General features: G+C 39.8%; 1 protein-coding gene across 2 annotated transcripts in view; it reads left to right on the top strand.

Moving 5' to 3' along the window:
- GRID2 (glutamate ionotropic receptor delta type subunit 2) overlaps window positions 1–24,827 on the top strand; it is a 1,941,594-nt gene that overhangs the window by 1,378,238 nt on the left and 538,529 nt on the right. For both annotated transcript variants that reach the window (XM_077277244.1, XM_077277251.1), the window contains exon 10: window positions 17,447–17,644. In XM_077277244.1, coding sequence (XP_077133359.1) covers window positions 17,447–17,644 — 198 coding nt within the window. The remainder of the gene's footprint in view (window positions 1–17,446; window positions 17,645–24,827) is intronic.

Consider the following 24,827-nt stretch of genomic DNA (forward strand, 5'->3'; position numbering starts at 1 on the left):
CCATAACATCCTTAATGGCATCAGAGAGACCCTCTCTGAAAGTCGCCGCCAGGGCGCACTCATTCCACTGAGTAAGCACAGACCATTTACGGAATCTTTGGCAGTAAATTTCCGCTTCATCTTGCCCCTGAGATAGGGACATCAAAGTTTTTTCTGCCTGAAGCTCCAAATGAGGTTCGTCATAAAGCAACCCCAAGGCCAGAAAAAACGCATCCACATTGAGCAACGCAGGATCCCCTGGTGTCAATGAAAAAGCCCAGTCTTGAGGGTCGCCCCGGAGCAAGGAAATCACAATCCTGACCTGCTGTGCAGGGTCTCCGGCAGAGCGAGATTTCAGGGACAAAAATAATTTGCAATTATTTCGAAAATTCTGAAACCCGGATCTATTCCCCGAGAAAAATTCCGGCAAAGGAATTCTCGGCTCAGATACAGGTGCATGACAAACAAAATCTTGCAAATTTTGTACCTTCGTGGCGAGATTATTCAAACCTGCAGTTACACTCTGAAGATCCATTACAAACAGGTGGACACAGAGCCATTCAAGGGTTAAGAGGAGGTAAGAAGCAGCTAGACAGCAATTAAGGGCTAGGCAGCAAAACTCTGAGGGGAAAAAAAAAAAAAATTTCCCTTCAACACTTCTTTTTCTCCTGCTTCAGCCCAAACAATTAACACTTTGATGGCCGGTCAAACTGTCATGATCTCAATGGCAAGAGAACATAGCATAAGCATATATAGGAACTAGCTCTTGGAAGATGGGAACTGAGCTGACCATGAACTAAACCTAACGCACAACTAGCAGTGGCCGGGTAGCATGCCTACGTTGATTCTAGATGCCCAGCACCAGCCGGAGGACTAAATAAAGCTAGCAGAGGAAAATATTAGTCCTAGCTCACCTCTAGAGAAATACCCCGAAAGGAGACAGAGGCCCCCCACATGTATTGGCGGTGAGTTGAGATGAAATAACAAACGTAGTATGAAAATAGGTTTAGCAAATTTGAGGTCCACTTACTACATAGCAGAAGACAGAAAGGACACTTTCATGGTCAGCTGAAAACCCTATCAAAAACACCATCCAGAAATTACTTTAAAACTCTGGCATTAACTCATAACACCAGAGTGGCAATTCCTGTTCACAAGAGCTTTCCAGACACAGTAACGAAACTACAGCTGTGAACTGGAACAAAAATGCAAAAACAAACATGGACAAGAGTCCAACTTATCTAGTAGTTGTCTAGGAGCAGGAACAAGCACAGAGAGGCTTCTGATAACATTGTTGACCGGCAAGCAACTAACAGAGCAGCAAGGTTATATAGCGACTCCCACATCTTGATGGGAACAGGTGAACAGAGAAGATGAAGACACCAGTTCAATTCCACCAGTAGCCACCGGGGGAGCCCAGAATCCAAATTCACAACAGAGGAGACATTACATCGGGCCTGGCATTTTGCATGCCCTTCTTGATGAAGTGTATGCTGGGCCAATTTCATTAAGAAATATGTGCCTTTTAATGAATTTGGCATATCTTTCGACTGCAATGCACTACTGCAAGAGTAAGTTGTGCTTATTAACGATCCTAAAACTTATATGCTGATAGGGGAGATTAAACTATGTTGGAGTGGGGTACATACCCTCCAGGCTGGTCCCAAACTGGTTGTTCAGGACCATTGGGGGACTCTCCTTGTATCTTTAAATGTGTTTAGGTTCTAGCTCAGCCAAATCACAGTATAGCACACATGTGGATTACTCGGCAATAGGACAGCAGATCGCAGACACCAAGGTATAATTTTATTCCACTTTTCATGACCTCCATGCCTATAAAGTTGGCTTAGGAGGGTTTATCCTACTGACAGAGGCTCTATAATTGGATTTAACTTTATTTGCAACTGGACTGAGTCTTCCCCAAAGCTCCCATTCAAGACCTACCTCTATAAATCATAGCATAAATCCCCTAACAAGAAGTAGCTCTTATTTAGGAGGACCGAGCCCATTCTTCTATTTGTATTTATTGTTACAAAGGGTAATGAATGGTCATATTATACTGTTAATTACAACTGGGGGATTCATGAGTTGAAGCTGCTGCAATCAGATGATGGTTGGGTCAAAAAAAGATTTGTTTTCATCGCTTTTTATTTCTTGCAAAAAAATGTTTTTAGTTCTCAGTCAGGGATGTGAATAGAAGCTGTACAAATGTAGCAGTAACAGCTTGTCCTTGGTGTCTGAGGGGGTGCAAAGATCCATCTGCCACATAGGAAAATCCTAGCATTAAAAATATCAGATGGTAGGAAGGAACCCTTGTATAGAGTTTGCATTGATGTCCAGAGGCTTTATTCACACCACTAATACTAATTTAAGATTATTGTTAAGAATAAATAATTACATTTTGTATATGGAAAAATTGAGACTCTGACATAAAAACAGAAAATGGAGACTGTGACAAGAAACATACACAAGTTGTCCTTTGCTGACAAGCATTAGATGAAAAATGAAGGAAATCTCGCAGTAGCCTTGAAAGCTTGTAATTGTCTTTTGACATTTTATTACTAATTACCTTGTCACTTTCAGTAATAAAATGTATCCTCTTGCCCTGCATTGGAGTTTATTTTTTAGAACTGAATATTCTGGATTTTAAAGTATGTTAAAGTTCTAATTTAAGGGAAAAAAGTTATCATTGTGCTTCTGAAGTGTTGGTGCGGAGCTGCACAGCAAATGTCACAATGTTTAAGGTAAAATAATGTCTAAATACTAGAAACTTGATACTTTGTGCTTAGTGTAAAAATAAAAATGAATTACTGGCTGAAAATGAATCAGCATTCCCAGCCATCAATTAATCTCTAGTAAAAAAAAATCCTGTAATGGTAAATTCCTCTGTCTGTATGAAATGTTTTCTAAGCACTCAAAATATTTTAATGAACTTTGTAGATTAATATATGAATGAACATATCATAAAGAGAGTAAAAGCTGCACCTTAAAGAGGCTTTTTTCCAATACCTTGTTTCCAAATGTGCCTGTCAGTTGCACTATTGCTGCCCATCATGTGATCCATGGCTGCAGTTGCTTCTGATGTACGGTGATGTTGCGTCTACTTCCGGAATTGGAAGCTTAGCCGGCACCACTAAGAGGGGATCCGGTCTCCCTGAGTGACTGGGCTGTGTGTGAAGCTTTTCTTCACAGCCCAGCATTGAGCAGGCTTGCTGCACTCTGTTAATGAAAGCAGTGCAGGAGAGAACTCATCATGTGATGAGGATAAGCGGACTGCAATAGCGCTGCTCATAGGCACATTTGGAAACGCAAGGTACTTGAAGAAAGCCTTATTTCCAAGGTTTATATCGATCTGCCCACTACACATTGTAGTGGACAACCTCTTTAACTTTTTAGCAGATAGTGCATATAGCTTTGTAATGCACTTTTCTGCAGCAATGTTGGCTTGCACACAAAAATAAACAAAACTGTCTATATACAAAAGAAAATTTCACTAGGACACAACAAAAAATATTACGCATATTTGTATTAATTCAAACCATTAAAAACATACAATATCGAATTTAAAAAAATGACTCTCAATGTCGCCCATAGCAACTAATCCCATCTTAGCTTTTATTTTGAATTCTGTTCTTCAAAAATGAAAGCTGTGCTTTAGTTAGTTACTATTGGAAATCAAGACATTGTATTTTTTTAGAAAGTCTTTAGTAATTCTACCTTTCTATTAATCTTCATTGATTTTTGAAATCTGAGTAATGCTTTGGAGGATCGAGCTGAGATAGTCTGACCCTATACAACTGATCAACATGAACATGGGTTGATGCATTTTATTCCCTTAGAAGTTAATATTTAAATTTCAGTTAATACAAGCCCTAAACCTAAAATGTACTATTTTTCTGTTTTGGAATTCGGGGTTAGGGTGACCTTCTGGGCATTTTTAAGGGTTGCATAGTCCGAAATGTTCTCCTGGAACTCCGTGCACTACTGAATTGGATGCCTCACGTTATGTGACTTATGTTTCTCACTGTTGTTGCAGACCCATCTGAGGGAACCCCATATGTAGTACCAGGGATTAGTGTTGAGCGATACCTTCCGATATTCAAAAGTATCGGTATCGGATTGGATCGGCCGATATCCCAAAAATATCGAATATCGCCGATACCGATACCCGATACCAATACAAGTCAATGGGACACAAATATCGGAAGCTATCCTGGATGGTTCCCAGGGTCTGAAGGAGAGGAAACTCTCCTTCAGGCCCTGGGATCCATATTCATGTAAAAAATAAAGAATAAAAATAAAAAATATGGATATACTCACCCCTCCGACGGACCCTGACTCTCACCGGTGCAAGCGTCTGCCTCCGTTCCTAAGAATGCAGTGAGTGAAAGACCTTCTATGACGTCGCAGTCACATGAGCAGTCACATGAGCGGTCGTGTGACCGTGACATCATCGAAGGTCCTTCACTCACTGCATTCTTAGGAACGGAGGCAGACGCTTGCACAGGTGAGAGCCAGGGTCTGTTGGAGGGGTGAGTATATCCATATTTTTTATTTTTATTCTTTATTTTTTACATGAATATGGATCTCAGGGCCTGAAGGAGAGTCTCCTCTCCTCCAGACCCTGGGAACCATACGCACCGCACACGCCTGGGAACTTATAGGAACTTCCGATTCCGATTTCCGATATCACAAAAATATCGGAACTCGGTATCAGAATTCCGATACAGCGAATATCGGCCGATACCCGATATTTGCAGTATCGGAATGCTCAACACTACCAGGGATATCAGATGTAGTAAAGAAGGACTCAGTCTGGATTATGGTCCTTCCACGCAGTATATTCTCCTACATCTAGTGGTTTATTCAAGGTGCAGTAGACTTTAAATTGCTGTCCACTTCTAATAGACACATCATGGCTGACACACAGTGACACTTTCAGCACTATTATACTCAATTGCCCCATTGGCGCATATGCCCGAATCCCGTTTTGCTGGGAATTTGGACATAATGATAGAGCCACTGAACATAGGAGAAAACGCTGGATGAAAGGTGCCTTATAAAAAAAATGTGAAATTTACTGGTGGCAGCACATCACTTGTGAGTAATATTTCTACAATGCAGCATGAATGGCTTGGATATTCAATTTCATCTACCTGTCCTTCACTGACCACAGCCAACATCCCTGCTGTACTCGTGCCCTTGTCTGGCAAGGTTACTATGTCTTCATTAGACTCCCATCCACAGCTATACCTTCTGAGATCACAGCCATAACTACAGCAGCTGAGCACTCACTCTGTCAGTTCCACTTGCTAGGACATCCAGGATGTTTTGGCCATGTTAAAATTTAGAATGTCACTTATTTAGTTACAATTGTAACAGTTTTGCTACCACAAAACTATGTTTCCTTATACACACACCTAGCTTGAAGCTTCACTACTTGCTTATCTTTCCTTCACAGGTCACTTCTAAATGCTGACTGACCCTGATTAGGAAGTTACCCTCTTTTTCCCACAAAAAACACCTCCCACTATTTTGGCTGGTCAGTTGTAACCCTTTCTTTTCAGCTCCCTATTCTTTCATAGTCCCACATATAAGAAATGAAATGAACCCTTCACTACAGTAAACAACATTACTATACAGATAATACATCAAAAACATATGACCATATGACAGTAATACAACTCTTCAAAGGAGTGCCAGCTGAGCTTCCTCTCCTTTACTCATTAACTCTTGATAATTGCAAAACAGATTTTTTTCCATTGATAGAATATTGATAATATAATTGTGAAAGTTAATCAATATCTGATTCATGGTGGTCTGATGCCCAGCACCCCATCGATCAGCGATTACATCTCTGGCAATGGCCGAATGTAAAGAGTTTACAGAGCAGAATTCCTCATCTCCATTAATTGTTTAGCAGCTCACAAATACTGAAGTTCAAACAAACAGGTATCAAAAAAGTAATAGATATATACAATGGGGTCAGCTTTATACCCTTTAATGAAGTTAAGGGGAAATTTAATCTAGCTTCTCAAGACTTTATGTTTTTTTAATATTAAAATACAGTATCCATAAATTCATAAGCAATAAAAACCCAAAGGCGGAAATTGTTTCACTACCATTAAATAACCCTAGCAATAAATTTTTATGGAGCACTAAAAACCTTTACAGTTATTTTAATAAAGATAACATTTTCTATAAAACTGCGTATATGGAAAAGTGGGAATAGGAATTAAATACTTCAATTAGTCCTGAATAATGGGAAAATGCGATCAGAAACTTATTTATCCAACATTTCCATGATACTTCATGAGGCCTACTACAAAACCATTGTTAGATGGTATTATACCCCCTCTCTCCTATCTCGCATTGACTCAAAGAATTTGCCTCTTTGTTGGAAAAACTGTGGATTACATGGAAATCTGCTCCAGATTTTTTGGAGCTGCCCTAAAATCAAAGGTCTTTGGAAACAAGTATCGCTATATATTGATTTTCTTCTTAAGAGGCACTTCCCGTGAACTCCACAAGCCGCTCTTCTCTCAATTGACCTGGAAGAGTTTGATCCTTGGATACGATTTGTTATCATTCATATTTTCCTTGTGGTTAGAAATTCCCTGGCATTGTATTGGAAAAGAGTAGACGTACCAACATTTTCAGATATTTTGGAAAAAATATCATAACACTACTCATTGGAGTCACACTTTGCTATTATTAACGATAACTTAAAAAACACTCTAAGAAATGGGATAAATGGAAATTAATTTCCGCTATTGCCTAAGGGTACTGTCTCACAGTGGCACTTTTGTCGCTATGACGGTACGATCCGTGACGTTCCAGCGATATCCATACGATATCGCTGTGTCTGACATGCAGCAGTGATCAGGGACCCTGCTGAGAATCGTACGTCGTAGCAGATCGTTTGGAACTTTCTTTCGTCGCTGGATCTCCCTCTGTCATTGTTGGATCGGTGTGTGTGACACCGATCCAACGATGCGTTCGCTTGTAACCAGGGTAAACATCGGGTTACTAAGCGCAGGGCCGCGCTTAGTAACCCGATGTTTACCCTGGTTACCATCGTAAAAGTAAAAAAAACAAAACAGTACATACTCACATTCCGGTGTCCGTCAGGTCCCTTGCCGTCTGCTTCCCGCTCTGACTGACTGCCGGCCGGAAAGTAAGAGCAGATCACAGCGGTGACGTCACCGCTGTGCTCTGCTTTCACTTTACGGCGGCACTCAGTCAGAGCGGGAAGCAGACAGCAAGGGACCTGACGGACACCGGAATGTGAGTATGTACTGTTTGTTTTTTTTTACTTTTACGATGGTAACCAGGGTAAACATCGGGTTACTAAGCATGGCCCTGCGCTTAGTAACCCGATGTTTACCCTGGTTACCCAGGGCCTTCGGCATCGTTGGTCGCTGGAGAGCTGTCTGTGTGACAGCTCTCCAGCGACCACACAACGACTTTCCAACGATCACGGCCAGGTCGTATCGCTGGTCGTGATCGTTGGAAAGTTGCAGAGTGTGACAGTACCCTAAGCCTAAGATATATTTTGGTGTTCAAACTGATTCTTGACAATTAGAATCAATGTCTGGCTGATAGGCATTACTTGCCGATCTGGTCGACACATAATCTTTGTATTTTGTTTTTATCCCTGTTTACTTCAATATACTGGTCATTAAAAAGTACTAAATCATAATATAATAGTAAGATAGATACATTCTATATTTCCTTTAATTCCATATATAAATGAGATTGAATTTTGTATCTTTGGAGTTTTCTAGTTATTATTGTCATCTTCCTCACCTTCCCTTCCCTTTCCCCCCAGTTATACCTCCCCCTCCTTCCACTTCTTTTTTCCTTCCCTTTTCCCCATCCACATCTCTCCCCTTTTAAAATTTTAAAATGTTTCCCCATCCACATCCCTCCCCTTTTAAAATTTTAAAATGAATAAACAAACATAGTTAAAAACAAATACTGAAGATCAGCTCCTATGCAAATGAATTCCAGATACTGATCAGCTGTGCCTGTGAGGCTCCCATAAATGGTGTAGCAAGCAGTGTATTTCCATTTCACATGCTTCACAACTGGCCACAACCTGAGTTGGCAACAGCTGATTGGTGGGGATGGTAGGCACTGTTCCCTCTAAGTAGTACTCTCTGAGAATAATAAAATAAATTATATCCAACTTTGAAGACATGCATAGCTCTTATTGGACTTGTTAAGAGCATTAGTACATTGTTTTAACTCTCTTCTTTTCAGATTGTTCAGCCTACAGGTAACACTTGTGTCAGGCATCATACCTCCACTGATAACATATTAATGACCCCTCCTATGGCTAGTTAATCAATATCATAGTAGTGAACAACATCTTTAATGTGTATCATGCTTTTATAGTTTTCCATCTCATCCACAGAATCACTGTACAGATGCACACACAGTACGTGGTATGACCCCTGAAGCGTAGGCTGAGAGACCTCAGTTCATGATAAAGTGTACATATTATCTATTCCCCAGCTTGACATTGATTTATTTCCAGCTTCAGAAGGCTGATAAATACTATTTTGCTGTAATCACACATTTCCACAATTATGTTTTATTACTCATATGTTTGCTGGTTACAAATATATCATTTTCTGTGATTGAAGAGCATTGTTAATTAAAGCAGGTTTCTCTTTACTGCATTAAGCATAGGTTACATTTCAGTCCAAATAAAGCTCAGTCGACCAGCTGCTTCTTCTAACTTGGAATTTTTTAAATAATCTATTGTTTATAGAGGTTTAATTAGTAGCATTTCTTTGCTTTTCTACTTTTTTCATTGAAACTATTTTGTACAATTGGTCTCATTCAGGCCATTCATTTTCTACTAGGTAAAACATAGATGGCACAATGGATCAGATTTTCATCAGTGTTTCCATTTTTTCTATTAGTGTTTCAAAAATGATTTTTTTTAAAATTACAGTTTTTCCTATTCATTATAATGTTACAAATGCAAAGCATCTATCGATGGCAGTGTGAGTTGTCAGTGATTTTATTTTACCGTCCTATAGAATTGTATGGGTAATTTTGATCTGTGACTCAGATTAAAAATGGACATGCCTTCAGGATTTCACACATGTTCTACAAAAAATAACAAAAACACGGACATGTCAGCAGTTACACATATTATAATGAGTACACTGATGAGCAAAAGGGTGATGTGAGACTTCCATCATTTTATAGACAATAATCTTGGCTGTCTCATACATCAATTTGACTTGCAACTATTTTGCATACGATAAGTTATGCAGATTCTTATCACGTCACTGCATAGTTGCTGTTTTGCTCCTAAAAATCGAGATTTTAATTTTTATTAATTTATCAGTGTTTTGTAAATCCACCTTGGCTTTCAACACTGTTTGAATCCTTCTGGGCCTGCTCTCTATCAGATTCAAACATATCTCAACATATCTTCTACACATTCCCAAAACTGGCACATACTGGTCTACTCACTTTGGTATGTATACAGTTTTCTTTCAGCTCTACCCACAAATATTTATTGGGTTGAGGTCTGGGACTCTAATTCATTGTCATTTAACCATTTTATAGCCAATCTCGACATGCTACAGTTTGTTGTCCTCTTGTAGGATACTCATATGTAGCTTAGCGTTGAGACCACTATCAATCCTGGTCAAGTATCCAATGCCTTTGGTTGTGAAACAACCCAATATCATCAGGTTTCTTTGATTACTCAATATATTAGCCCCTTTTTCCCTTATTTCTTCCAAACCCATTTGCATTCATCAGAGCCTAGTCCCATTGCTCCAAATCATCTATTTCCAATCTTTTACTGTCTACTTTTCTCATTTTTTTGCAAACTCAAGCAGATGCTTCTTATAATGATATTGAAGACGAGCCTTCTTTACCTTTTTTTGAGCCACCATTTCAGACTTGTGTAATGTGCATTGCACAGGGCTTGCAGGGATGTCTGTGATCTCACAATGTTTTCACAATTTTCATGGCCTAGAGACTGCTATCGATGAGCTGGATGATTATGTTTCTCTATTATTGGAAAATCATCTTCATGGCTGCTCCTCAGTTTGAACCAGTAACCTTTCACTCGGACATCAACCTAATAACACACTGACCTATTAGGGAATGTGAGGACAGGTTGTATTTTGTAGTATTACAGGAAGAAAAAGATTTTTACATTACCGAGAGCAAAACAGTAACTATCCAGTGACAAGACAATAATCTGCATAACTAATCATATGTTAAATATTTGTTAGTCAAATTTTTGTTTGAGATAGCCAAGAAGATTTTCTATAAAATAATTGCAGTCTCACGTTCAAAACAGTAGTGGATGGTGATCTATGGAGCCTGAAAGTCAAAGTTTTAAACATTGTTACTCTTCAGTGTATGTGTTCTATCCATGAAAAATGTATGTATTAGTGAGACCTTAGGTTAAAGTTGAGTTTGTGGCTGGGGGTATATGTTCATTAGCTATAGTGACCAGAATCTGGAAGGATGCTGTGGCATCTGTCCAATATAAGGACAGAGTTTTAAAAATATACAATGAATGCTATAGGTTTTGGTGACGGACCTCTGTAGGAAAACAGATTAGGCTGTATTCTTCTTTACAGAACTTAATAAATGACACTTAGGCACATTTTTGCCAGACAATCCATTGGACTCTATCTGGTGAATGATGGCCAATGGGAATTTTCACACCTTTTGCACCCTGGGAGTTTTCTGTTTTTGAGGGGGGGGGGGGTGATTCCCTTCTTCCCTGAGCCATAACTATTTTTCATACTTTTATTTTTCATTTGAAAACTTTTTTTTGCTATTTACATGCTTCAATAGTCTCCATTGGAAACTAGAACCTGTGATCATCCAATTGCCTCTGTTACACACAGCAGGGCTTTCTGCTTCAGAAATTGCCAGCGTCATCTAACATGTTAACAGTAGTGTTGAGCGATACCGTCCAATACTTGAAAGTATCGGTATCGGAAAGTATCGGCCGATACCGGCAAAGTATCGGATCTGATCCGATACCGATACCCGATACCAATACAAGTGAATGGGACTCAAGTATCGGAAGGTATCCCTGATGGTTCCCAGGGTCTGAAGGAGAGGAAACTCTCCTTCAGGCCCTGGGATCCATACTAATGTGTAAAATAAAGAATTAAAATAAAAAATATTGATATACTCACCTCTCCGACGCAGCCTGGACCTTACCGCTGTGAACCGGCAGCCTTCTTTGCTTAAAATGAGCGCGTTCAGTACCTTCCATGACGTCACGGCTTCTGATTGGTCGCGTACCGCTCATGTGACCGCCACGCGACCAATCACAAGCCGTGACGTCATCCCTCAGGTCCTAAATTCCTAGAAGGGAATTTAGGACCTGAGGGATGACGTCGCGGCTTGTGATTGGTCGCGTGGCAGTCACATGAGCGGCACGCGACCAATCAGAAGCCGTGACGTCATGGAAGGTGCTGAACGCGCTCATTTTAAGCATCGTGTTCTCATACACTTTATGCAGTTAATGGCACTCTGTGTCTGTACTGCTACATACTTAGGCTGTTAACTGGTTCATGCAGCTTTACATGAACACCCGGGCCTTACACTATGGCTGGTCCAAATAACTAAAGCAATTGTTACCATCCAACTTTCGTGTCTCCCCTTTTCCTCATAGTTTGTAAGCTTGCGAGCAGGGCCCTCATTCCTCCTGGTATCTATTTTGAACTGTGATTTCTGTTATGCTGTAATGTCTATTGTCTGTACAAGTCCCCTCTATAAGTTGTAAAGCGCTGCGGAATATGTTGGCGCTATATAAATAAAAATGATTATTATTATTATAAGAAGGCTGCCGGTTACTACCAGGGCGCGTCCGAGGGTGAGTATATCCCTATTTTTTATTTCTTTCTTTATTTTTTACATGGATATGGATCCCAGGGCCTGAAGGAGAGTTTTCTCTCCTTCATACCCTGGGAACCATACACTGGGAACTTCCAATTCCGATTCCCAATACCACAAAAGTATCGGATCTCGGTATCGGAATTCCGATACAGCAAATATCGGCCGATACCCGATACTTGCGGTATCGGAATGCTCAACACTAGTTAACAGCCATCACGATTCCACCCGCGGCTATTAGGGGCACATGTGAGATGATGACATCATCGCTGGAGCCTGAAAAAAACAGGCAGAGGCGACCTATGATCTACCTATAGTCATCGGTCGTAAAGGGGTTAAAGTATATGCAGAGATCTTTAAGCCACATACAGATTTTAACATATAATTTTATATAGAAATTATTAAACAGGGAAATGTTGGTGTAAAACAGTTCAACTCCTAACCACTGTAGCTAATTTTTATTTTTTTCTATTTATTTTTTTCCTCCCATTCATTAGTTGTTTTACAGACACATATTAGGGCTTGTATTTTGCACAAATAGTTATACTTATAAATGACAACATTAATTTTACCATAAAACAGTAAGAAGTTAAAAAAAAATTGAGGTGAAATGGTGGAAAAAAACTATTTTGTGATTGTATTTTGGGTTTTGTTTCAATAGTGTTCAATGTACTGTAAATTAGTCTGGTGGCAATTTAATTTTATAGGTGACTATAATTACAGCTTTATTTAAGCCATGGTTCAATGCGACGTTTCGACCACAACATGGTCTTTATCAAGCTTGATAAAGACCATGTTGTGGTCGAAACGTCGCATTGAACCATGGCTTAAATAAAGTTCATCTTGAAGATTTTTACACCTGGATTGAGCGCTGTTCATTATACATTTCTTGGTCTGCTGAAATCCAGGACGGTTCTCTGGATGTGGAATGAGCGCTCTATTGAACAGTGAGTGCTGTCAGTCTTTTTTGCTTTTTTGTGTATAATTACAGCTTTATCAAACATATATATTTTTTATTGTCTAAGTATTTAGAAAAAATCAGAAATGATCAAAAGAGATTGTGTCATTGTTTCCTGAGAACCGTACCTTTTGTATTTCTCCAACGATATTAGTTTTTGTTTGTGGGAAGCTGATATTTTTATTTATAACATTTTGAGGTTCATATGTTTTGATGGCTACTTATAGCATTTTAGAGAAAGGAATATTAATAAAGAAAATAACCTGCAATTCTGACTTTTCCATTTTTTTTTCCGTTACAGCATTTACTGTAGCAGTTAAATAGTTTTTTATTCCAATAAGACTTTTTCAGACATGGAGATGACACATATTTTTATTCTTTTAATTTGTACTTTCATATTTTTAAATGCGGAAAAGGCAGTGTTTAGAATTTTTTTTTCCTTTCTTTTATTTTTATAGATTAGATTTATAGAATTTTTTTCACCCAGTAATCATGTGACATTGGAAGGGAATGATGGGATATGCCAGGGGAATTGCACCATTTAAATGCTACTGTCAATGATTGATAGTGACACTTAGGGTACCGTCACACAGTACCATTTTAATCGCTATGACGGCACGATCCGTGACGTCGCAGCGATCGTATGATTATCGCTCCAGCGTCGTAGATTGCGGTCACACGTTGCAATCACGGCGCTGGAGCGATGCCGAAGTCCCCGGGTAACCAGGGTAAACATCGGGTTACTAAGCGCAGGGCCGCGCTTAGTAACCCGATGTTTACCGTGGTTACCAGCGCAAAAGTAAAAAAAAACAAACCGTACATGCTCACCATCTGATGTCCGTCCGGTCCCTTGCCGTCCGCTTCCTGCTGTGACAGATCCGGCCGTACAGTGAGAGCAGAGTGCAGCGGTGACGTCACCGCTGTGATCTGCTCTCACTTTCCGGCCGGCAGACAGTCAGAGCGGGAAGCGGACGGCAAGGGACCGGATGGACATCAGATGGTGAGCATGTACGGTTAGTTTTTTTTTACTTTTACGCTGGTAACCAGGGTAAACATCGGGTTACTAAGCGCGGCCCTGCGCTTAGTTACCCGATGTTTACCCTGGTTACCAGCGAACGCATCGCTGGATCGCTGTCACACACAACGATCCAGCGATGTCAGCGGGTGATCAAGCGACGAAAGAAAGTTCCAAACGATCTGCTACGACGTACGATTCTCAGCAGGATCCCTGATCGCTGCTGCGTGTCAGACACTGCGATATCGTAACGATATCGCTAGAACGTCACGAATCGTACCATCGTAGCGATCAAAATTGCACTGTGTGACGGTACCCTTAAAGGATAAAACAGCAGGGGTCAGAGCTAATGCCAGTTGCTGCTGTTAACAGCAGGTGCTGGCTGTATAACACAACCAGCACCTGCCGTGTGTGGAGAAGTTTCAGCTCCTAAACCCACTCCATACACCCATACCCAACATGTGCATTACATGTACTGATAATTTTCAGGAATGAGTAAGCAATACATTATTGAATAAGTCTGGAAATTCACGCCACATTCGACAATGAGTTTTGCTGTGATTTTTGGTGCAGCCCAATATTATGATTGCAGCTCCCTAACTGCATACTTAAAGTAAAGTTCAGTTTAGAAAAAAAGACTAAAGCCCCAGATACACATCAGATTAATGTCAACTGAACCTATCAATATCAACAGGCTTGGATGACAGTCAAATGTGTAAGGGGGCCAGGGTTGCCAGCTATGCAAAAATTCCAGGACAGTCCATAAAAATGGGGTACTTTTTTGCCCTGTCCATAAAAATATTTTAAAGCATCTGTGATTTTTTTTAATCTACAGATTATTTTAATTGCAATTACTATTATTTTACAGTTTACAGTGAGTACAGTCTTCATATCAGAATTAAAGGCTACAGACTTGTATCACTTATAATCATAATGTCTCATTATGGTTTTCCAGTGTGTCCTTAAAAATATTGATTGTCCGTGATTTTTTGATAAGCTGTTCAGAAAAATAGTCAAATTGGCAATCTTGATGGGGGCCAGGTACAATTGATTTTTGAGAAGTTAAGAATACAGCATGTACGACATTGAACTGCCGATGCTTCTATCACACCTGCTCTCTCATAGGGAACTAAAGGGCACTCAGCACTGAGCACTCCTTTGTATGGGAGAGTCAGCTGAGATGGCTTCCAGTCGAATGATCAGCCTAACCATCGTTCAGCCTACAGCCTTCTAATATATATATGGTTCACTTAAGATCAATATAGGGAGTCCTATCATACTCTATTTATATCCAGAACTGTAACTATAATATGGGACATTCTCTTCAATCTACATCAAGAGGAAAGTAGTTTTTGTCTACAGAATCTTTACTGCATGATACTTTTTACAGGAGGCAGTTGCCATGGTAAATTCACTAAAAGAGTTTAAATGGGGCCTGGAAGACTTCCATAAGTGAAGCATTATAACAAACATTGGGTACCAGATATCTATAAATGAGTTGAATACACCTCAAATGATGCAAAATATTTGGGTTTGACTCGTGTGGAATAATTTGTGATTTGCTTAAAGGTAGCTTGTTAGCACGATTTTGTCACATGAAGTAAAGATATGGCTGTAATGGTGCTGTAATACTGGTTAAGTTGAAACATTTGGTGAAGAAATCCGCTTTATGGTTTTTCTTTAATCACCATTTGAAGTTTTCTGCTAATTAGACTTCTTGCACTGTGGCTGAATCTTCTTATGCCTGTCTGTGATTCCCGGCCTCTCTGTCCACCTTCAGTCTCCGATTGACCTGCCTCCTCTATTTTAAATCTCAGCAGCATTCAATGACCAGAGGTAGGCTGAAGGGCTGGAGAATCACAGAAAGAGAGGAGCCGACCCAGTGTACAGTCCAGCTCCGTGCACTGAAATATAATCAGCAGAAAATGTCAAGTGTTGTTTAAAGAAGAACCACAAATCGTATTTCTCCACCAAATGTACCAATTTATTCTGTATTTCAGTCCCATTGCAGCCATGTCTTTACTTTACATTACAACATTGTGCTGACAGGAAATCTTTAAGAAAAATATTGCAAAATTGTGGTTGTCCAGTCACTATTTTGTTGTATTACAATTGGCTGGAAAGCGGTTATAAAATAAAAAAAAATACCTCAACTGGCCTTCACCTGTTTTGTCGGGTAGCAGAATTTTGGTTCAGGAATCATTTTCTGACATGTTACAGGTACAGTATTGCATCTTTGACACCTCAGTGAATTTTGACATAATAGTGCAATGCATTTTTTAAGGTGCTGCCTTGGGTACATTGGAAATTGGGTAGATTTCAAAGATGCCTTTGAAGAGACTGCACTGGCTTGGATAGAGGAAGACATCCAATATAATACTCTATGATTTGGAGAGACCACAGAATATAATAATGCAGATTGGATTTTCCATTCAATGTATTGGAGGCAACTTAAATTTCTTGGCCAAATTTGAGCGAATCTTCCAAATTCGAATTTCATCCTTAATTTTGTTATATTTTGAGCTGGAAAGGGATTTTTTCCCCTATAAGAATAGAATTAGGTCTAGCTTCATGAAGGATTCAGCCTTCCTCTGAATCCACATTGCAGGAGAACAGGCTAAACAAGTTGGAATAGTATCTTTTTTTGGCATCATAAAATAAGCTGCAATTTTTTTAGACAATAAATTATTTAACTACAATTTTGTAGGTCACTGTAAAATATTTAAATGTGGTAAAGTATAAAATCATTTTATAATAGATTAATAGTCTAATCTCACAAACACAATCCAGGGAGATTAACATTCAGAACAATCGTATATAATTTGTTTCATTTTTATTTGCTAAATGACCAGAAAGTGTTTTTCTATTATTTAATTAAAGATTTAAATGAGCAAGGACAGCTGTAAAACAAAGCTGTAAATCAAGTAAGCCATTATTTGCAATAGTGTTAAGTGTATGAATCTAAAATTTAGAGTTTGAGAAGCAATTATCTAATAGTAAAATAATTATTGAGAAAACCGTGGATTCACTTACTTGATATATATTCATATGCAAATAGCAGAGCAACAAAGACTACAGAGGCATATATGAGAGAGAATTTTCATATTAAAATAAATCTTTCTTATTATACAGAATTTTAATGTGCATCTTTGCCAAAGTATTAAAAGCTGCACATGCTACTTACAAGAATGAACAATTCAGCCAAATTACAGTGATATGCTGTTGTTTCTTATATACAGAGAGTGTAAAACAAGGGATTGTCTGGTTTCAGAAATCTGATTTTATTTACTGTGTTATGGAATTTTAAGTTAATAAAAGAAAGTCTTTTAACGTGGAGGAGCTGCCATATACAAACAGCTCTTTTATTTTCATGGATCCTATGCAATACTCTATTTCTCCTGAGGAGGCGTTAAACTAAAGTCAAAGTAGGTCTCTCCACAAATAACAGTGGAATGATGGAGGTCCCAGCAGAGGGACACTTTGTGACAAGACTAGTGGCAAGAGATGGTTCTAGGAAGTAGGTAATATTGATTGTACTTTATAAATCTTAGCTTAATTTTCAAGGCATTCATCAATATTATTTGTATATTTAACAGGAAGAACCATTTGTAATGGTCTTAGAAAATGTATTGGGAAAGCCAAAGAAATACCAAGGATTTTCTATTGACGTCCTTGATGCCTTATCAAATTATTTGGGATTCAAGTATGAGATCTATGTTGCTGCAGATCATAAATATGGAAGTCCTCAAGGCGATGGTACCTGGAATGGATTGATAGGTGAACTGCTATTTAAGGTAAGTGAAATCCTAAAATATATTAAATAAAAAATAGTATACGTATTGTTGTGTGTACATCCAATGGGGTAAATAACACCCTTCATATTGCATGCATGCCACCACTCACACCACTATGCAACAGCATCAATCCCTGATGCATATAGATTTTAAAATAAATAAAACAATATCATGTGAGCACAGAGAAAAATTTTAAGTAATAAGGACCACATATTAGCGCACCCTGGAAAGAACGTTATAGATACTGTATATTGCACCACATTTTGATTATTAATGCACCACATTGATGTTTATTTTACTGCTACGATTAATTCTTCACTCTCAGTTCATGGGTAACATCTGTAAAATCTGTATTCTGTGAGATGACAGTTGATGTTTTTAAAATTACATAGAAAAGTGGATGAGGAGGGAGGGGCTAGAGGCAAACTCAGACATTTTTCTGCAAGTTCTCCTGGAATTAGAGTGTAAAGAAAATGACACATGGTTTTCTAAATATTTTAGAAATATGTAAATCTGAAAATTGTAACATGGATTTGCATTCAGCCCCATGCAATCTGATACCCCAAAATAAAATTTTGAGTGACAAATTGCCTCCAGAAGTCACATAATTAGTAAACACCTATGTGTAATTTATTTCATTATAACTATAGCTGCTGTGTGAAAGCCCCAGAAGTTTCTTTGAGAACATTATGGATCAACAGAAACTTGAAACCCAAAAGAACACACCAGACATGTCAGGGATAAAGTTGCAGACAAGAGTAAAGTAGGGTTAAGTTGTAAAAAATAGCCAAGTCTCTGAACATATCACAGAGCACTATTAAGTCCATCATCCCAAAATGGAAGAAGTATTGTACAACTGTAAACCTACCAAGACATGGTCATCCACCTAAACTGACAGCCCAAGCAAGAAAGCACCAATTAGAGAAATAGCCAAGAGGCACATGGTCACTCTGGAGGAGCTGCAGAAATCCACAGCTAAAGTAACAGAATTTGTCCGAACAACATCTATTAATCGCATGGTCCATAAATCAGGCCATTTTGGTAGGAAGAAAGCCATTTTTTAAACTAAGCCATAAGAAGTTATGCTAGTAGTTTGCTCTGATGATCAGATGAGACCAAAGTAGAACTTTGTTGGCAAATGCTACGTATGTAAAAAAACAACACTGCACATCACTCTGAAAACATCATTCCCATCGGCAAACATATTGGTGGCAACATTGTAGAGTGAGGATGCTTTTCTTCAGCAGGCAAATGGATATTGATCAGAGTTGATGGGAAGCAAGTTGTCGTTAAATAGGGCAATCCTAAAGGAAAAGCTGTTAGAGGCTGCAAAAAACTTGATACTGGGGCGCAAGTTCATCTTCCAGCAGAAACCAACAACACCAAACATACTGCTAGAGCTGCATTGGAATGGTTTATATGAAATCATATTCATGTGTTCGAATGGGTTATTCAAAGTTCAAACCTAAATTCCATTGAGACTTGAAAACTGTTTTTCACAGATGATCTCCATCCAATCTCATTGAGCTAGAACGAATGTGCAAAGAAGAATGGGCAAACATTTCAGCCTTTAGATGTGCAAAGTTGGTAAAAACATACCACAAAAGACTTGCAGCAGTAATTGCAAGGAAAGATGATCCTACAAAGACTCAGTAGGGCTAATTTCATATCACAATTTTCAGATTTATATTTTAGAAATATTTAGGAATCCATGGATCAATTCCTTTGCACTTCACAAATACTTGATACTTTATTGGTATATCACATAAAATCCCAATAAAATGCATTTAAGTTTGTGGGTGTAACGTGAAAACATATGGAAAAGTTTACAGGGTATAAATTCTTTTTCAAGGCACTGTATACTGTCTTAGCATATACCATATTGGTAAGAGGCTTAATATATGAGACTTTGAAATCAAAATAAATATTATATCTTCAATTGAATTGATTATTGTTAGAGTAACTTGTTATGATTATATATTATATAGCAATTAAAATGGTTGGCTGATACTTTATAAGTCCCCATTATGTGAACTAAATGCCTTAGATATGCCCTTGCTTTCTCAAATCCTTCTGTGACCTGTGCTGCTCTCTTGGTTAGATGATTTTTGGCAGGTATTTTTGGCTAAGAATCCTCTGACTTCCTATTTCTTCGTGACCCCTTGACTCTGGAATCTGATGACATGTGACTTTCATGCTGTGCGGGTGCATGGGTTGTTCTATTCAGCAATGCTCACTTGCTACTTCTCTGCATGTGGCTACAGAAAGAACTCCTCCATAAAGTGTATGTACAGTATATATACAGTACAGACCAAAAGTTTGGACACACCTTCTCATTTAAAGATTTTTCTGTATTTTCATGACTATGAAAATTGTACATTCACAATAAAGGCATCAAAACTATGAATTAACACATGTGGAATTATATACTTAACAAAAAAGTGTGAAACAACTGAAAATATGTCTTATATTCTAGGTTCTTCAAAGTAGCCACCTTTTGCTTTGATGACTGCTTTGCACACTCTTGGCATTTTCTTGATGAGCTTCAAGAAGTAGTCACCGAGAATGGTCTTCCAACAATCTTGAATGAGTTCCCAGAGATGCTTAGCACTTGAAGGCCCTTTTGCCTTCACTCTGGGGTCCAGCTCACCCCAAACCATATTGATTGGGTTCACGTCGCCAGGTCATCTGGCGTAGCACCCCATCACTCTCCTTCTTGGTCAAATAGCCCTTACACAGCCTGGAGGTGTGTTTGGGGTCATTGTCCTTTTGAAAAATAGATGATGGTCCAACTAAACGCAAACCGGATGGAATAGCATGCCACTGCAAGATGCTGTGGTAGCCATGCTGGTTCAGTATGCCTTCAATTTTGAATAAATCCCCAACAGTGTCACCAGCAAAGCACCCCCACACCATCACACCTCCTTCTCTATGCTGCATAGTGGAAATGTAGAGTCCATCCGTTCACCTTTTCTGCGTCGCACAAAGACATGGTGGTTGGAACCAGAGATCTCAAATTTGGACTCATCAGACCAAAGCACAGATTTCCACTGGTCTAATTCCTAGTCTAATCTTCCTAGCAGCCATTTTACCATGAAGGCCTGCTGCACAAAGTCTCCTCTTAACAGTTGTTGTAGAGATGTGTCTGCTGCTGGAACTCTGTGTGGCATTGACCTGGTCTCTAATCTGAGCTGCTGTTAAACTGTGATTTCTGAGGCTGGTGATTCTGATAAACTTATCCTCAGAAGCAGAGGTGACTCTTAGTCTTCCTTTCCTTGGGCGGTCATCATGTGAGCCAGTTTCTTTGTAGCGCTTGATGGTTTTTCCAACTGCACTTCGGGACACTTTCAAAGTTTTCCCAATTTTTCAGATTGACTGACCTTCAATTCTTAAAGTAATGATGGCCACTCATTTTTCTTTACTAAGCTGCTTTTTCTTGCCATAATACAAATTCTAACAGTCTATTCAGTAGGACTATCAGCTGTGTATCCACCAGACTTCTGCACAACACAACTGATGGTCCCAACCCCATTTATAAGGCAAGAAATCCCACTTATTAAACCTGACAGGGCACACCTGTGAGGTGAAAACCATTTCTGGTGACTACCTCTTGAAGCTCATCAAGAGAATGCCAAGAGTGTGCAAAGCAGTCATCAAATCAAAAGGTGGCTACTTTGAAGAACCTAGAATATAAGACATATTTTCAGTTGTTTCACACTTTTTTGTTAAGTATATAATTCCACATGTGTTAATTCATAGTTTTGATGCCTTGAGTGTGAATGTACAATTTTCATAGTCATGAAAATACAGAAAAATCTTTAAATGAGAAGGTGTGTCCAAACTTTTGGTCTGTACTGTATATATATATATATATATATATATATATATATATATATATATATATATGTGTACATGTATTCCCTGCAGTATTATATACATACATTCATACATTGCTTTCTCCTCATCCATCCTACTATGATAGCACATGATTAATCAGGGAGGGGAAGTAGGTGATAAACTTTATTGCCAGGGATGGAGTTCTGGTGCTTTGTGTTACGTCTATGCTTTGTATCAGTGACTTGCCTGCAGCAGAACATTGTTAAACGTCTTTGGATTAGGAGGGGTTTAGTGGAATTACAGGGGATGTTCTCACTTAAAGCTCCCCTCACGGGAAATGTAGTCAGACGGGAGCAGAAGAGGAAGTGATGGCTGTTACAGCACAGCTGGTACAAGAGCACATGAAATGAAGCTTAATAGCTAGGGTTGAGCGACTTTTACTTTTTGGGGGTCGAGTCGGGTTTTGCAAAACCCAACTATCTCAAAAGTCGAGTCGAGTGCAATCGGCCGATTATCGTGAAAAGTGGGGGATCGACCGAAACACGAAACCCAATGCAAGTCAATGGGGAAGCATAGTCGGCAGTGAGTGGATGCCAGGAAAATACCTACAGTGCCCTTTTTAATGGCAAAAACATCCATTCTTGTTACTGAAGCTTGTCAATCTTAATTTACGTTATAATAATAGATAGGCATTGGAAATTGGGGGTCATTTGGCTAAAGTTGTGGGGGGTAGGGCTGGTTCAAGTTTTTAGAGGGCCCAGGAAACCTGGACTATGTCACGGCGGTGGAGTAGTGAGAGGTAAGTATTTCAAGTTTGCAAGTGCTGTGATCCTGAGCAAGCAGGGGGGGCCCACTCGTTGGCATTGGCACTGGCACAGGGCCCCTCAAAGTACAGCGGTGTGTTTGCATGGCGGGGGCGCCTCCCACCGGCAGCGACACTTTTGCGTACTCTGAGGGGCCCTGTGCCTGTGACATTGCCAACGAGTATGCCCCCCCACCTGATGAAGGAACCTGCACTTTCATCTGCACCTTCCTCTTTGTCCCTGTGTAAGGTGGTATAGCATGCGGGAAGGGGAACCTTACTTTCAGCAGGGTCAGATTCTGGCTGTGTAGAGTGCAAGGGGAATGTAGTGGTCTGGGTCAATGTACCAGCAGACTCATCTAGCTGTGGCTGGGCAATGGGCAGGATGAGGAGGAAACACAGATATAGGGCCAAAGAATAAAGTAGGCTAAATGCAGTTCAAAATTGGTAACAGGACTAAACAGGCGGCATTGCTTTGCTCAGTGGAGTAGAAAACCCAGGAGCAGCAGACACCATTTTAAGGGCCCAACCACACTACTAGGCCCAATGCAGTTTAACATGACAAATATAAGCCGAAAGCCTGAAGGTTCAAGCTCTGGAAAATAACACAGGACAACACCAAGGTGCAGCAGACACCGTTAGTAGGCCCCAACCAAAGTTGTAGGCCAAATGCAGTTTTATATCTGATACTATAGGCCGAAAGCCTAAAGAGTGAAGCTCAGCTTTATACAGTGGAGGACAACACCAGGGAGCGGCACACACCGTTAGTAGGCCCCAACCAAGTTGAAGGCCAAATGCAGTTTAATATCTGATACTATAGGCCGAAAGCCTAAAGAGTGAAGCTCAGCTTTATACAGTGGAGGACAACACCAGGGAGCGTGCACACACCGTTAGTAGGCCCCAACCAAAGTTGAAGGCCAAATGCAGTTTAATATCTGATACTATAGGCCGAAAGCCTGATGACTGAAGCTCATCTTTATTCAGTGGAGGACAACACCAGGAAGCGGCACACACCGTTAGTAGGCCCCAACCAAAGTTGAAGGCCAAATGCAGTTTAATATCTGATACTCTAGGCCGAAAGCCTGAAGACTGAAGCTGTTGTGAACTATACTTCTTGGCTCCCTCTTGTGGTCACTAGTGGTTTGGCACTTGGATTGTCTTTTCCCAGGTTGGTTCTCACCTGGTTCGTTAGGCCTGGGGTGTTGCTATTTAAACTTCCTGGATTCTCAGTCCAGTGCCTGGCATCGTTGTAATCAGTTCATTTCTGTTTGCTCCTGTCTTCGGGTCCTGGTTCTTTGCAAGATAAGCTAAGTCCTGCTTTCTTATTTTTGTTTATTTGCATTGTTCATATTTTTGTCCAGCTTGTACAAAATGTGATTCCTGATATCGCTGGAAGCTCTAGGGGGCTGATATTCTCCCCCCTCACCGTTAGTCGGTTCGGGGGTTCTTGGATATTCAGCATGGATATTTTGCAGGGTTTTTTGCTGACCATATAAGTCATCTTACTATCTTCTGCTATTAGTCAGTGGGCCTCTCTTTGCTAAAATCTAGTTCATTCTTACGTTTGTCTTTTCTTCTTACCTCACCGTTATTATTTGTTGGGGGCTTGTATTTTAACTTTGGGGTCTTTTCTCTGGAGGCAAGAGAGGTCTTATTTTCCCTGATAGGGTTAGTTAGTTCTCCAGCTGGCGCGAGACGTCTAGAATCAACGTAGGCACGTTCCCCGGCTACTGTTAGTTGGTTGTGCTAGGATCAGGTATATGGTCAGCCTAGTTACCACTTCCCTATGAGCTGGTATTTATGTTTGCAGACTTTGCTGTAATCTCTGAGATCCTCTGCCATTGGGATCATAACAGTATGCCAGGCCAAGTGAATAGTTAATGCATTGCAGAAGCGGGATTAAAAGAAAAGAAGTTCTGAGTTTTTTTTTTTTTTCTTTCTTCCTTCCCCTTTTTCTCTGAGTGGCTTGAAGCTTTGCTGCAGACATGAATGTTCAGACCTTGATTACTAGTGTGGATCAGCTTGCTGCACGTGTGCAGGGCATTCAGGATTTTGTTGTTAGCAGTCCTATGTCAGAGCCTAAGATACCTATTCCTGAGCTGTTCTCTGGAGATCGATTTAAATTTAGGAATTTTAGGAATAATTGTAAATTGTTTCTATCTTTGAAACCTCGTTCGTCTGGAGATTCAGCTCAGCAAGTTAAAATTGTTATCTCCTTCTTGCGTGGCGACCCTCAGGATTGGGCTTTCTCGTTGGCGCCAGGAGATCCGGCATTGGCGGATGTTGATGCGTTTTTTCTGGTGCTCGGATTGCTTTACAAGGAGCCTAATCTTGAAATTCAGGCAGAAAAAGCCCTACTGGCTATCTCTCAGGGCCAGGATGAAGCTGAAGTGTATTGCCAAAAATTTCTGAAATGGTCCGTGCTTACTCAATGGAATGAATGTGCTCTGGCTGCAAATTTCAGAAATTGCCTTTCTGAAGCCATTAAGAATGTGATGGTGGGTTTCACAATTCCTACAAGTCTGAATGATTCTATGGCGCTGG

The sequence above is a fragment of the Ranitomeya variabilis genome, chromosome 1 (genome assembly GCF_051348905.1).
Source record: "Ranitomeya variabilis isolate aRanVar5 chromosome 1, aRanVar5.hap1, whole genome shotgun sequence".
Lineage (NCBI taxonomy): Eukaryota > Metazoa > Chordata > Amphibia > Anura > Dendrobatidae > Ranitomeya > Ranitomeya variabilis.